Raw genomic sequence first — 16,785 nt, 5'->3', positions numbered from 1 at the left:
TCATTTTTCATTTAAAAAGTTAAAATGAAAGCCACAGGGGTTTTTGTGTGTGTGTGTGTGTGTGTGTGTGTGTGTGTGTGTGTGTGTGTGTGTGTGTGTGTGTGTGTGTGTGTGTGTGTGTGTGTGTCTATATATATATGTATATATATATATATATATATATATATATATATATATATATATATATATATATATATATATATATATATATATATATATATCACATTTTTTAGTTTTTACAGAGATTTCTTAGTTTTGTAAAAGATTTCTTACATTTCAATCAAGCAAGAATGCGCAGGCTTGGATTGCTGCTTTTCGCTGCAATTTGTGTTGCGAAGAAATTTAACAGTGAGAAGTTTGTAGATCAGATTGTTGAGGTTAGTTTATATGAATGCTAGGAGATCGTGTTAAATAACTTTCAATCCAGATGTAATTTATTTTTAATGTTTTATATAGTTAGCCATGATTAAAGGTAACAAATTACTAATTCAACTGCCGATCTAATATATTGAATTACTGATTCAAAGATATAAAAGCTTTTTTATGAGCTTTGATTTTCCCTCCCCTAAAAAAGTTAAACCAATAATTTTGGTGCTACTCAACTTTCTCCCCTCTCCCCCCCTCCCCCCACCTCTAACTTTATGATTGATTCTGATAGAGAATTTTATGCTGATTAAGAATCGTGTAAAAACATAGGTCTCAAAATTAATGGAAAAAGCTCTAAACTGAAGTTGAAAGAACAAAGTTATACGACAAGTCTCTAATATTCGCCATCTTGAATAAACTAACGTTTAACAATGATATATTATATATACTAGATGTCTAACTTGCGGGATTTTATCGGACGAAAAGTGAAGCCGCTTTTTTTGTTTACAAATTGAATCCGCCATTTGTAATAAAGGCAAAAGCTATATCCGATGTGCGAAATAAAGTTAAAAATGCATGTATTTGCCCGAATTAGAAATGACTTGAACGGCTTCACTTTTCGGGTCTAAGTTAGCACCTAGTATATATAATATATTATTGACGTTTAAGTTGATTTTGTTCTCAAAAGCAAATTTAGCTGGCCTGTTTTTTGTTATAAAAAAAACGTTTTTTTTAAATTATTGCTGGCGCGAAAGTTCTTTCGAGTGTATCAGATAAAGAAATGAGCTTTAAAAGATCTTACTCTTGTGAAAATATGCGATTCTTTCATGAGAATTTTGTTTTTATAAAAGAATTTAAGACTATTTTTTCAGTAAAAATTAGTATTATTAATAAAGAAAAAAGTAATAGAAAAGATAAACTTTCGTTGAATATCAAAAATAGAATTTTTTAATGTTTTTTGCCAAAAATTTGCAGAATAAAGTTGTGCGGCTAAGAAAATAGCCGTTTTTATTGCCTTTGTTTGTTGGTTTTTGAAGAGCTATGACTTGAAGATGTATGAAGAAACAGAAAAATAATTTTGAAACATTCATTTTTGTATGACAGACGTAATGAAAATAAATTTTGACGGGGGGTTAAGTTGAAGTATTAAAAAAGTCTGCAGTTTTAAATACATATACTTTGCTAATAAACAATTTTAATTATTTTCAAATTTGTTTTAGTAACAGAATTTTTCAATTCATTCCATAAAAACGTAAAGAGATATTCTAGACAGCAAAGTAAGAATCCCAATTAAAGCGAATTCGTGTGATAATTTAAACTTGATTAATTCCCTTATTTCATTATTCGAAATCATCATTGTAATTAAATAAAAACTAGGTTGTTTATACTTTTAAAAGGTAACTTTTAGACACATAAAATCATTTTTCAAGTTGGCGAATCTCATGGATTTGTCGCATAATTTTGTACTTTCAACTTCAGTTTAGAGCACTTTCCATTGATTTTAAGACCTATGTTTTATATCAGATTATCATAACTTTATCAGCATAAAGTTCTCTACCAGAATCAATCAAAAAATTAGGGGGGGGGGGGGGGAGGAGGGGAATGAGGGGAAGGAGGGGAGGAGGAGGGGGAGGAGGGAGAAGGAGGGGGGGAAGAGGGAGGGTGGAGAAAGTCGAGTAGCGCCATAACTTTTATATGTTGGAATGATATAATGGAACTGTTATGAATACGTTAAAAAAAGAGAATACTACTGCTTTACAATAATAACAGAACTATATTTCATTGTAACCCTTATATCTATCTCATCAGTTCACAAATCAACAAGTACACGTTTTTCACTCCTCACTCTCGGTCCGTACCGGAACAATCCCGACACACCGCACTTCGACACTCCACCGGAATCCGGATTACACAGTTACAACAATCCTCCACCCATAAATCATTCATACTGTTCTAAATATGCTGGTTTACGACAGGTTCGACCTGACCTTCGGCTTTTTGTAGAAATGGGCTCAGAAGATAACTCAGGTTGTTCACAAGGTCTTTCGGGACCAACGTTTTCACTTTCAAACTGTTCACATACTCTGTTGGGATTAGTATCCTTGTTAATCGGTTCACATTCATCATACATGCCATCACTAGGAACTGATGTTTCGGTTGTTTCAGGTATTTGATTGTTCAACAAAGGACTATTCATGCCCTCTGCTGTTTTAACTAAAGGTTGAATGCAATCTTTCACGTGACGTTTTATAATCTGATCTATATGTCTAATCTGGATACGACCATCCGATGTCAACACTTTATAGTTAACCTTTCCCACTGCCGATACAATAATGGCTGAGATCCACTTCTCCCCCCCAATATAATTCCTTACATAAACAAGGTCTTTGGGTTGAAAGAATCGACTTTTATTACTGAAAATACCTGGAAGTTGTTTTTCCTTGATCTTGGTGATGGCCTCAGGTAGTAGCATCGGCAATGGATTTCTTAATCTTCTACCTAATAAAAGTTCAGCTGGAGAAACTCCAGTTGTAGAATGTGGCGTTAAGCGATATTTAAAAAGAAAGCGACACAATTGCATCTCAACATCACTCTCTTGAAAAGTTTTTAAAGAGTTCTTAAACGTTTGAACCATTCGTTCTGCTTGACCATTTGAGGCTGGATGATACGGTGCTGCATAGACTGGTTTGATATTATTTGAAGACAAAAACTGTTTATATTCTTCACTTGAAAACCCAGATCCATTATCACTAACAATAACCCTAGGTATACCATGGGTTGAAAACAATCTCCTGAGTACCCTAACCGTTGTTTTGGCTTCAGTGCTTTTCATATTTTCCACTTCAATCCATTTTGAGAAACTGTCAACTACTACTAGGAATATTTTCCCATTTATTGGACCTGCATGATCAATATGTAACCTCTCCCATGGTCTACTTGGATATTCCCACGGATGTGACTCAGTTAATGGACACTTCTGATTTCTTTGACAGGTCTCACAATTTTTTACTTTGTTCTCAATTTCGGAATCGATTCCGGGCCACCAGACATAACTTCTAGCTAAAGCTTTCATTTTACTCACTCCTAGATGAACATCATGTAACTCTTCCAATACTGTTTCTCGTAACACTCTAGGCACCACTACTCTTCGCCCCCACAACAAACAACCTCCCTCTGTTGACAACTCAGAAAACCTAGATGTATATAGTTTCAGCTCCATTTTACTATCTTCCATCATTAATCTTCCATCTAACACTTTATTTAGAACCACTCCTAATATGGGATCCTTGTATGTGGCTATCCTCAACTGTTTCTATGTAATAGGGGTTCTTACTAGCTCCATCATAGCCACATCCATGGTCTTTAATCGTGACTTTTCCCTCGATGCATCTAATGGTAAACGGCTCTTGCAGGAAGTTCCTTATTTTCTGAAAATAGCCCCAGCAGAGGTTTATGGTCAGTGTACAAAGTAAACTTGTGCCCATATAAAAACTGATGAAATTTTTTTATTGCAAAAACTAAAGCTAATCCTTCCTTTTCAATTTGGGCATAATTTCGTTCAGCCATACTTAATGTTTTTGAAGCAAAGCTAACAGGTTTTTTACTACCATCCTCCTGCTCTTGGCTCAGAACAGCTCCCACACCATGTGGACTGGCATCACAGTGAACTATGATTTTTTTTGATGGATCAAAGTGGGCTAACAATGGTGTATTGCATAATAAAGTTTTAACTTTTTGAAAAGCTTCCTCGCTATTTTTACTCCATTTCCAAAACACATTCTTCCTCAACAAATTATGGAGCGGTTCTGTAATGGAAGCCATCCTAGGTAAGTAGGCATTGTAATAGTTAGCCATGCCTAAAAATGCTCTTAACTCTTTGACATTAGTGGGTCTAGGAACATCCTTGACTGCTTCCACATTTTGTGGTGTTGGTCTGCAACCTTCTTGGCTGATTATAAAACCACAGAATACCACTTCAGGTTGCATGAAAGAGCACTTAGATACTTTTAGAGTTAATCCTGATTCCTTTAATATTCTTAATACAGATTCTAAATTGCTTAAATGCTCTTTGTCAGTTTTTCCAGAAATGAGTATATCATCCACTCGTACTTTCACAAATGGTAACCTGCCCAACCTTCTATCCATTACTCTTTGAAAGATCCCAGTTGCACTATGAACACCAAACTGAAGACGAGTCGGCTGATATAAACCTTGATGCGTATTTATTGTTAGAAGTTCTTGTGAGGCTTCATCTAATTGAAGTTGCTGATATGCCTGGGACAAGTCGAGCTTGGTATATTTCTGCCCTCCTGCAATAGTGGCTAACTGATCAGTAGTGTTTGGTTTTGGATAAGTATCTAGAGGGGCAGCTTGATTTATTGTAACTTTATAATCCCCACATATACGCAACGGAACCAAAGGATCTTTTGAATTCTTTAGAACAGGCACTATGGGTGCTGCCCATTTTGAATACTGGACTCTTTTCCAAACCCCTTGGTCTTCCAAGCGATCAAGCTCTTGTTCAATCCTAGTCCTCAAAGCATACGGTACTGGTCTTGGTTTAAAAAACTTTGGTTGTGCATCTTTACGTATGGGTATGTGACATTTAAAATCTTTTAGGCATCCTAAATTATCACTAAACACTTCTGGAAATTTCGCTACTAATGCTTCTACCCTCGAATCAAACCCATTGCAAACATTAACATTTCTCATTCCTTTACACAATTCCATCCATTCTAGGTTTAGTATCTGAATCCAATCTCTTCCCATTAATGTGGGAACATTTCCTTTAACTACAGTTATAGGTAAACTGCAAGATTGTCCTTTATAATCTACTTCAACAAACCCTATTCCTTCTGGTCTAACAAGTTCTCCTGTATAAGTCTTTAACATTACTTCAGACCTTCTTAGTCTTTCATTATTTCCTTTTATTCTTCTATAAGCTGAAACACCTATTACAGAAACAGCAGCCCCTGTGTCAACTTCCATTCCAACCTCTTTACCATTGATTTTTACATTAATCATAACTGGTCCATTCACCCTCTCAGATTCCTCACCTATTGAATACAAGGCTAAAAAATCACTTTTATTTTCATCTGCATCAGCAGTGTTTCCTTTGGTTAATCCCTCATAAACTTCAATTTGTTTCACTCCTAATTTCTTCTCCTTCCTACCATCAAATTCTTTTTTTTCTGATCGACATCTTCTTTTAATATGTCCAATTCTGCTACATGCGTGGCACTTTGAGTTGCGAAAATGGCAATTGTTTGCCAGGTGACCTGTGTAGCCACATCGAAAACATTCTCTATTTTCATCAAGTTTTTTCCAAGTATCCATCTTGTGTACTTCATCTTGTTCTATAGGGCCTTCTTTAGTACCATGAATAGCCTTAGCATCTCTATATGCTGCTTCATATGCTCTTGCTGTGTCTAGTGCTGTCTCCAATGTTAAATTTTTGATGGTTAATAACTTTTGCTGAACATTTTCATTGTTTAATCCACATACAAACCTATCTCTTAAGTAATCATTTAATTTCTCACTAAATTCACAATACTCTGATAGTCTGCGTAACTCCATGATATATTCATTTATTGATTCCGCCTCTTTCCTATCTCGTTTATAAAATTGGAATCGTTGTGCAATAAAGTTTGGGGTAGGTTTTAAGTGATTCCTCATAAGCATTATTATCTGAGTAAAAGTTTTATTCTTAGTGTCATTTTCGCACAAACTACGAATAAGTTTGTATGCAGGTCCTCCGACAGTTGATAAAAACACTGCTTTTTGTAGTTCTGCATCTTTAATAGTATTGGCCAGTAAATAATTTTCAAACCGTTCTATGTATTCAATAAAATCATCCTTTTCTAAATCTAAACTCGATATATTAGCCAAATGCATCATTTTCACTTCGTCGCCAATTGTTATGAATACGTTAAAAAAAGAGAATACTACTGCTTTACAATAATAACAGAACTATATTTCATTGTAACCCTTATATCTATCTCATCAGTTCACAAATCAACAAGTACACGTTTTTCACTCCTCACTCTCGGTCCGTACCGGAACAATCCCGACACACCGCACTTCGACACTCCACCGGAATCCGGATTACACAGTTACAACAGGAACAGGGCAGGTGGAGAGAATCCAAAGTTCTTTCCAGGATTCTCTGACTGTTTAGGGATTAAGACAGGATACGGGGGGATCAGTAGAGTCCGATACCCATACCTTTCCCATTGGAAAAATTCTCTTCTTTCTTTTAATGTAGAAATCCGATCTTCTGAACTCTAAAAAAGACCCAAAGTATGAGAGTAAAAAAAAAAGCTTTAAATCAACTGCCGTTGAAAACTTTCAGAAACTTGGCGATGAGAAATATTCAGGCAAGAATTCTTCTAATTTTATTTATTCTTTTTGTTGCATAAAGTTTATGTAATTGAAACAAATAGTGTTATCTAAAGCAATAATTTTGAAACACTTTTCTAGCTGCAATAAATGATGTTGGAGAAGGTTTAATTCAGTTTGCCGGTGGCATCAGCAATGGCAATTGGCAAGATATGCTTCTTGGTGGTCTCAGTATTGTTGGAACACTGGCTAGTTTTGCAGGTCCAATAGGTGCTGCAATTTCAACTGTATTAAGTGTTGTTTCAATGGTATTTGGTCTGTTTGGTGGGACACAAGGTATGGGCACTGCTTTAATATTCCACAAGAAATAAAATGCAAATTAAAGTTGATATTTTATAAAAGAACTGTTCTTTTAAACATAATGTTTGTTGTACATTGATAATAGAGGCGCAAGAGAGTCAAGAAGGAATGTTAAAGCGAGTAATTGAAGAAGCACTAGAAGTTGCTCATGCAAACGAACTGAGAGCTGAAGCAGAGGGGCTGAAGAAAGCTGTCAGCTCAATTCGAAATTCAATCAATCAGTTTCGAGAAGAGAATAAAACAACAGAAAGCCAAGCAACTGAGCTTTATAACCAGGCTTTTCGGGTATGTTTTTTTTCTAGTTGCATTTTTATTTTATTGAGGTATAGAAATTTAGAGAAATAGTTTAATTGAGATGACTACCCATATGTAGAAAAGATTAAGAAAATTGATATGAAATGCTGTCAATCATTTAGTAGTTGTTTACCTTCTGTTAATCTCACAGACATAGTTAAAAATACTCAAAGCACAGCTGCTTTATGTAGAAATGTTTTTGGGAGTTATAATCTGATGACCCCTTCAAAGAGTTCTTTTAATTTATAATTAAATTTTTGTTATAAAGTATTTCATTTTTAGTTTGTTTTTCTTCATTTTTATTTCATGCAATTTGCTTTTTAAAACAATATTTTCCTGGATCCAAAAATTGCAAATAGAAAAATTTTTATAAAATCATTTATCTGGTATAAGATTTTCTAGTAATGATTGATAGTTTTGTTGGAAGTGCTAATATATTCTTTAGTTGCTTGAACTTTTAATCAACATTTTGTTCAAATTCTGAAGTGATTTTATTTTGAGTTGCAATTTTTTAAACTCTCCAAGGGCATGCATATTTTTTTAAATTTGTCCAATATCTAATGGATCTGCATCTAGCTGTGCTGACAGTTTTGTTTTTGAAACGTCATAAAGAAACTCCCTTCTTTTTTGATTTTTTCTAAAAAAAAATGTAAATGTTTCCCAAAACTAAAGAAGTTATAATAAATTGGTTTCTTTCCTTGTTTAGTCTAGTTAAATGTGAATTTTTGAAATATAATTTCTGGTTTTGTTGGGAAAAAAATTGCTAGGGGGTTACTTACTTTTTTCTGTCATTTGCTTGTAATTTTTTCAAATTTTTTCTTCATCTAAAATATCATGAATATTTGTATATAAGAAAGCTGTTTTAGTTAAGTTATATAATGATTTTAAATAATTATAATGTTGAATAATAATTAAGTAATAATCAAGGTTATGATAATCTTTTTTTTTGAATGAGATAGAAAAAAAGTATATCACAGATTTACCCTCAAATAAAATTTTTCACTTAAACAAATCTGCAAGATTTTTAAAAAGTCAGTAATTTAAAGATTTGACTATAAAAAAAAACCTACAGAAGCACTTTGCTGCCTTATTATATTTAACGCCTTAAGCCAGCTTATACAAGAATAACCATTATTCAAACTCTCATATTACATTTTTTTTGTAACTACCACTGTGAACTGTGATATGATTCTAAAACTTTTTGAAAAATAAAAAAGAATGCAACTTCTAAATGGCTTAGAGCATATTTTTTTGATTTTAAGTGAAAATTTAAAAGCTATATTTCCTTTTTTTTAAATGATGTAATTGTTTTTCATTTTTTTGCCACTTTAACTCTTAATTGATATTGATAAATAAAAATGTACAAATGATTTTTACTTAGGGTCTGACCTTCATTGGGCAGTTGAAATTTTACATTGATAAATTTTGTAATTGTTCAGTGCAATATTCCAATAAAAAAGCTGACTTATCCACTGCAAGAAAGAATTCTGAAAAATGTTTGGAGTTCCTTAATCTCTACACTGATCTCTCCATTCTTCGGCTACTGCTGATTGCTGACATGGCAAGTCTCTTTGGTTCAGTCCAAAAGGGTTCTACTGCAACTAATCTATTGTCATTGACAGAAAAAGAAAAAGTCTCAGATAGAGAAGTTTTTCAATTTTTATTGGATCCAGTTAACAATGTGTAGGTGGAGATCTTTTGCATTCACTGATTATATTCAAACTTGAACTTTTTTACAAAAACTAAAAATTGTATAAAAATTCCTAAACATTTTTTTCTCAAATCCTTTTAAATTTTTTTTTTTTTTTTTTTTTTTTTATAGAAACCGAAGGTTTTGCATTGCTCAATATTATGGAGCACCTGGTAAGTACCAAACCCTTCGAGCCTATCTTGCTAGCCTAATTTCTTCACCATCAGCAGGTAATTTTTTTACCAAACAAGTAGTTATATGTTCTGAAAAAGAATTGCTTGGACTTTGTTACAAACTTGAGCCAAAAAACCATAGCAGCCAAGACCTTTCTGATTGGAGTGGTGAAATCAAATCACTTTATGTTTCAGGTAAATGATGGTTGATTTATGCATTCATACTTTCCATGCTTGTTAAAGCGTAAGAAGCTTACGTTTTTAGAATATATTACGTTTTAGAAAGACTTTCAGAAACTTTCTCTTATACTTTTGTTCTTATTAAATAGATAAGACAAATTATGTTGTTGCAATAATTTTAGATAAATTGGAAGTTACTGGATTTATTGATGAAAATAACAGTGGTAAGCTTTTTTAAGTCTGGTAAAACTATTCTTGTATTGATAGTTTGTTAGTGTTATTGCTATGATTATAAAGGTACTTTTTATGGGCCGTTTCCTGGAGCAACTGTGATTGGAAAAATACCAGGTATATGGAAATCTCTCAATATCTCTCCACTTACAAAAAAAACCAAACATGTTCGAGTTTGTGAAAAAGAAAGCTTAATTCAGGTAAGGATTAACATTAGCATGATATTAAACTAAATTTTCCTTTCATATTAAGATTACCTTTGTTTTATTTGAAATGAAAAGGAAATAAATTTCTGCTAGTTAACAAGTTCTACATTATTCTCATGCTTATTGAACGTTTAACCAATAATTACCCAATATTTATATTTTAAACTAAGTTAGAGTTTTTAAAGGTTTTCTCCTGTATAGCTCACTTTTGCTGCCAAAATAAATTTTAGTACAAACTTTTCACTAATTTTCCAGTTTAATAATATTCATACCCGCCAGTGTCATCTTCTATAAAAAAGTTAACACAGAAATGAACGATCTTTTTCTTTATTCAAACTTTAATCACCTACTAGACCTAATTTCAATTAATTATTCAGTTTTTATTTTTAAAGAACACTCGTACTTTCATTTCTAAGATGAAGTTGCAAATGATTATGCAGTTTGCTAACAGCAAAAAGATTTTGAATATAAATGCTTTTAAATGTAATGTTAAAAGAAAAAATTTGCTATTTTTGTTGAATTTGTTAATCAATTTGAAAAAAATCATAGGGGATGATTTGGATGTTTTGTAGAATGTTCTCTGGTCATAAAGATGTTACATTGGCTTGAAATTAAGTAACTTGTGTAATTGATAAATACTGTTAACAAAATACAAACTTCTATATCAACTTTTTATGTATAAATAAATTTGTTTTTAAAATTTTTTAGGAAAATGATATAGCAGTTTGTTCTCTATTTGTTATTATTATTTTTTTTTTTTTTATTAAAAAACAACATTATTTCTGCCACTTTAAAAAAAAAATTTCATTACTTCTACCACTTCAAAATTCTATTTCTATCAAAATTCTAACAATCCTTTATATTTATCATCTGAAACATTTTCTAATAAAAATGTTAGCAGTCTGTTTCTGGTCCCAAAAGGTATTCAACTCATAAATATCCAAAAGATATTCTGTCAGACTTCAAATTTTTCTTGAGACAGAGAAAAATAAAATCTGAGTTGCTCAAGTTTTAATTTCATTAGCAAAACTGGAAAAAATTTTTTGCATCATGATTGTTCAAATGATAAAATTAATAGAAAACAATAAACTGTTTTCTCATAAAATCAAAATCTCATAGAAACATTTGTACTCACTTAAATTACCCTAAATTTGGTTTAAAAGGGTTTAAATTGACTTTGAATAATGATTTTGTCAGCATTTTAACATCTGATTTTGCAAGCGCTATGATAAATGTTTAAAAAGATTGGGTATTTTGCAGCCATTTTATGTCACGTATAATAAATAAGAGAGTTATTATGCATTAACAAAAAATGTGCAGTAATTGCCTCCACTTGTTCTAATGATGACCAAAATGAAAATACTAATAATGATGATAAAAAATTTAGTTCTTTCTGAATGATGAAAATGATTAATTTGCTACTATATATGCATACATACATTCATACATACATACATACATACATACATACATACATACATACATACATACATACATACATACATACATACATACATACATACATACATACATACATATATACATACATACATGCATGCATATAACAATTTGTAATTATGTATGCATACATACATAGTTACGAATTGTTACGAGATATGAATGCATTTTTAGATAATTTTAAATAAGAATAATTTATAGGTTTTCTTTTTTTTTTTCTTTTTTTTTTTATTTTCTTTCTTTTGATTTATTTCTAATCTGTTGGTTTTGAATTATCTTCTTTGTGTCTGATTAAATTTCATATTATCAAATAAAATCTTTTTGCAAAAATTTATTACTTTAAAAAACATTGAAATGAGTGTAGAGTAGCGTGGTCCACAAAATAGATTTCAGTTGCTCACAAGGTTATTTTTGTTCTTAATTATGATTATCACAATTGCGCAAAATTTTTAATGAAAAGAAATAGTATTTAGAGGTCATTCTTTTGACAGTTTTTGTTTTTATTGATTATCAATTTAAAACTTAAGATTAAATTGATGAATGAAATTGAAATTAGGAAATTAAATTAAAGTTAAAATTAAATACTTTAAGTAAAAATTTCAATCAATTTAAGAATTCAATTTTTTAAGTTTTTATAATTTGTTCTTCAGTAGTTAATCTACAAACTTGCTGATGTCTTTGATGTTGTTAGAAAATTCTTGCAATGGTTTGCAATCAATCAAAAAATAAATATTTTGCTTCTTGTGTTTTGTCAGTGTTGCATTATAATTCTCAATAAGACTGATTCCCCTTTCAGTTACATCATCTACAACTGTCATGTGTGCAGCCAATACATAAAACTTCTTAAAGACTAGATTAAACGCCCATTGTCCCATTGGTAAAAATATTATATGGAACTTTTCTTTGACTTCTTCCATGAGAACATCAAAGAAAGATGTCATAGCAAAAGCCAACAGTTTTTACTAGCCATTCTCAATAACAATAATAGCAATACAATCCACAATTTCCTTTGATCCATCTTTGTTGGACAATATTTTGCTGTCCCGTAACTACAATAGTAGTCCAGCCAAAGAAAGTTCTTATTCAACTGTTGCAGCAGCCTTTTGTCTTTCTTTTGTTCTGAATTGTCTGATAGAGCTTTAAGCTGATGTTATTTTTGATGTCATGGCCAAGTGCCTGTGCAACAACTACAGGAAAAAACAGGTTAACAAACATAGCTCCACAGTCTGAGAGGCAAATGTGATCCTAAGCACCTACTACTTCAAGGGACTGGAAGAGTTTTTTTAATTTTGTTTTGGATGATGAAGCACATTCTGTTGAATCTGTTGATGTTAATGTTGTAGGTACATGTGGCTTAGTTTGAAGTGTATAAAACTTCCCATCTTCTCATTCTTCTGAGCTAGATGTCATTATCTTCTTCTGGGCTAGATCTCATCTTCTTCTGATTCTTCTAAGCTAGATGTCAATGAAAGAAGTTCATCTTCTGTTTAATTAATGCCCATTGTCATGTATTCTTCATATCTCATTTTCATCTTTTTCTTATTTTTCTCTTGTTGCCTCTTCCTGCTTTCTTTAATCTGATGTCTTTACATCTACTCCACTCATGCTGCAACAAAAAAAACATCGCTATGCATACAAAAGAATTTCCAAACTCCTTTCTTCTGTATTTCTATCATCGCATCCTTTGTTCCAATATCAAGCAAGTCTTGAAAATCACCTTTAAACATGTCTTCTTTTATCCTGTTGCTTTCTCTTTGATGTGTTCTGTGTACCTTCAGAGCCAGATAATTCTGATGTAGTGTTGATAGTTTTCTGACACATGAATCAACTGCCTGTGTTGGTATCCTAACTTGCATCCTAATACAAATAGCTGCATTGCAGAGGTTTTGTAACATTCTGGAAGGGTTCTTCAATTAAATGATGAAGTGGGAGGTGGGAGCAGTATATTCAACAGTATGTTCAAAATACATGGTACATTTCCTGTCGATAACTGAGAAGTTGGCTTTCCAGTTAGCCAGTGCTCTAGGGTAGGTTTCAAATTGGATGAATCCATTTTCTAGTTTAGTTTATAGTTTATTTGTTGTAGTGTTCAATTTCAATTCAATGTGAATTCAATTTTAATTCAGTAACACTCTTCAAATGAAAAAAGTAGCATGTACATTAGAATTCAGCACAGTAAGTAAATTAACTTATAATGTGTTGAAATTGGACAGATATTGTAAGCTTAGACACCAGACAAGCAATAATGATAATGGGTTGACCTGTAAATGTTCCTCAATCAGCCTGAAATTTTCCAGGACAAATATCTATACACAATCAACAAAAAAAAGTGGAGGAATAAGTTAGTAAAATTATTGTGCAGCAATAATTCTATTAACTTAAACTTTCTAGTACGGTTTTGTAGACCAGCCCTAATGCAGAGTAATATAGCTATATACCATGTTTAAACGTGCACCTGCTGACAACAGCTTATGTTAGACATAATTTTTATCTTGTAAAGGAGGAAATTTGCTATGAGTTTCCGATCAATAGCACCATCGATCTTCAAGATATCTACGGCAAAGGTCAGATTTTTATAAAATTATTTCTTCTCTACAATAATGTTTTGCAGTTTTAGTTTGTGTAATTATGTTTCAACTTATCGTTTTTGTATTATCTTTAATTTGTTATTGAAGTTTCAGTTATTGTGCTTTTGTTTCAAAAGTTTTTCTTATTTTTTCTTTCATTTAAGATTCAAAATGTAAATCTCTTCAAAGTTGACATTTTTAAGATGTTGAGAGGATTCATTTAGTGTTTACTGCTTTATAAATATTACATTTTTTAGAGCGAGATATATTGACGAAAGATTCAAAAAAATGTTATGTAATGAAAAAATAAATTTTCAGTTTTCTTAAAGCAAAAAATTTCTTTTATACCTAGAACCAAAAACGTCAATATCATTTAGTTCTATGTACATTCCCGAAAATACTGGAGTTTCCCTTTTTAAAAATAAAAATGACGCAGGTTTGTTCTATTTACAATTTAACTTGATTATTATATTTAGATATGATCGAATTTTTCAAAAGTTACGCCATTTGTAAGCCATTATATCTTCATGGCATATTCACCACACGTTTGTGTAACAATTTTATGTTCTTAAATTTATGTTCCTAGAACCAGCCTACGGTCCATTTTATGGCCCAAACACCATTAATGATGTTTGTAAAGGAACGGTAAATTTCATGAGGATTTTCGAAACTAACAAGAACCCTTCTGAGATGGTAAAAATCTGTCGTGGTGAATATTTCTCCGGAGCGTGTGTTTTTGCTGAAACTAAAGTGAGAACATTTTTCTTCGTTTCTTAAACTACAAATATACGCTTATTTATGTTGTCCGGATGTAAATGTATTTTAATAAATCGTATTTTGTACACTCGTGTATATTTAGGATTATGGTCAAATGATCTTCGGCGGATGTCATTTTGATACCGAAAACAATCCCATTAAAAGTATGTTTGTTCCTGGAGGATTTGCCGTATATATGTGGACTGGAGAAAACTATATAGGGAAGCCTTTCGGACCTTACGTAGGTCCTGTTTCTGTTCCGGTTGTAGATCGCAATAGTGATAACAATATTATTAAATCCTTAAAGATTGTTAAGCTCAATCCTCGAAGTAACAATTCTTCTAAAAAGAAACATCGTAAAAGCAAAAATCGAAATGCTTCAAAATAATGAATTAGCGAGGCAATACTTTCTTCTTTATTATTGAAGTATATTGAAGTATATAAGAATTGAATTATATAGAACTTTAAGTATGTAGAACTTTATTGGTATATAGAATTTATGTCTTCCATTTGTCCATTTTAAATATTTTTATGCAAGTCTAACACATAGTTAAAGTTTTCAATTGAAATGAAAAGTTTCGATTTTATAAAAAATAGAAAATCTCTTGTAAGCTGCTGCTTAATGTAAGATGTCAATTAAAAATAAGGGACTATAAAAAGTGAACTGAATTTCGGCCTTAATGAGGAAAAAATAATCGGTTTTGCGCAATTACTTAACAAAAAGTAGTAAAAAGCGGTATCGGATAAAAATTATTCCGTTTAAAATGCCTTCTGTTTTTAAGAAACTGACCACTGTGGGACAAGCATATTATTTTGTCTCGAAGAAAAAACTTCAGGAAAGAAGAAAAAATGAATTTGAAATAATTTTTTTTATGTAAATTTTCTTTTAAGAATATCTTTATAATTGAAAGAATTTTATCTTTTTGTATTGTGAGGAAGAAATTTTAAAAAAAACGACTAGGAAAAGACGAAGTATCGTCAACCTGTCGTGTAAATAAATGACAGGAAGATAAAGCGGAAAGAAGAAAAGTTAAAAACAACGACAGGAAAAAGACATATACACAGAAACTTGTTCAACCTGTCATATAAATGAATGATGAATAGGTATTGCAACCGAAAACAAGCAAAAAAACCTATAAAAACTCAATAAGAACAAAGTATAGAAGAGTTTTACAGAGAGCTTTGAAGGGAATTTTTTTAGAAGAGTTTTAAGAGAGGGAGACTTTTTTTTGGTCTTTAGGATAAACATGAAGTTTTTAGGATAAACAAAATGTTTTCTATTTTTGCTTATCTGCAAAGAAGTTTTATAAGTGAACAAAAGAGAAAAAGAAGAGTATTTTGATAAACAAAAAAAGTAAAGAGTTAAAACAAAAGTCAAAAGAAATATTGATTTAGGAAAGTAAACGGAAGTTTTGGCCGTTTCTAATAAAGAAAAAGAAGAAGAGATATTCGTTTAAAATAAGAAGAAGAGTAAAAGAGGAGTAATTTATAAAAACAATATTAGGCACTATTAGAAGAGTAAGAAAATATTACTTGTATTTTTTTTTTTAGTTTTACATTTTATTAGTGGTAATACAATAAAGTTTGTGATATATACTCTTGTAATAGAACAAATTCCATGACATATCGCGAGGTTAGAATTATTTTGTTCTATCTCCAAGTTTGAACGTTGGGAGAAAGTTTTTGATTTTTTTCTTAAAGTTAAAATTATTTAAATTTTGGCTTTAATTTTTAAAGAAATAATAACTCATGCTTTAAATAATTTATGTTTAAACAAATTATTTTAAAAAAATTTGTAAAATAGAGCGTATTTTAAAAGCAATCATTACTTACTAAAGTTAATAACTCATTTTCTCCCAACTTTTAAAATAGGAGATAGAACAAAATAATTCTAACCTCGCGATATGTTCTAATAATACATCAAAATCCGAGATATATGCTTTCGTGATGCAATAAAATCCGTGATATATAGACTAATTTAAATAAAAACTTGGTATCTGATAGAAGATCTAATAATCTTGTCGCCATAAAAAGTTATAATAGAATATAACTTAAGCCATTAATAAATATAGGCAAATAAAAATGACAAAATACAAAAAACAAAAGAGCGTGTTTATACAAATTTCTTATTTTTAAAAGTATTTCAACATATTGTCATTAAAGAG

The 16,785-nt window shown here is 31.2% G+C and overlaps 1 protein-coding gene across 1 annotated transcript; it reads left to right on the top strand.

Moving 5' to 3' along the window:
* The first annotated feature begins 232 nt into the window (after window positions 1-232).
* LOC149892789 (uncharacterized) lies at window positions 233-15,129 on the top strand. Its single transcript, XM_090088973.1, has 12 exons — window positions 233-377; window positions 6,632-6,743; window positions 6,847-7,041; window positions 7,151-7,350; window positions 8,741-9,042; window positions 9,182-9,417; window positions 9,585-9,626; window positions 9,700-9,833; window positions 13,798-13,861; window positions 14,217-14,300; window positions 14,451-14,614; window positions 14,724-15,129. The coding sequence occupies exons 1-12, from the start codon at window positions 291-293 to the stop codon at window positions 15,006-15,008; spliced, it is 1,905 nt and encodes a 634-aa protein (XP_089945099.1). The 5' UTR covers window positions 233-290; the 3' UTR covers window positions 15,009-15,129.
* Window positions 15,130-16,785: the final 1,656 nt, after the last annotated feature.

Source organism: Hydra viridissima, unplaced genomic scaffold (assembly GCF_058129835.1).
Source record: "Hydra viridissima isolate aposymbiotic clone 2 unplaced genomic scaffold, HvirCarnegie_v1 scaffold_1, whole genome shotgun sequence".
In the NCBI taxonomy this organism is placed as follows: Eukaryota; Metazoa; Cnidaria; class Hydrozoa; order Anthoathecata; family Hydridae; genus Hydra; species Hydra viridissima.
The sequence above is the reverse complement of the archived record's forward strand: the minus strand, read 5'-3'. Positions and strand labels throughout refer to the sequence as shown.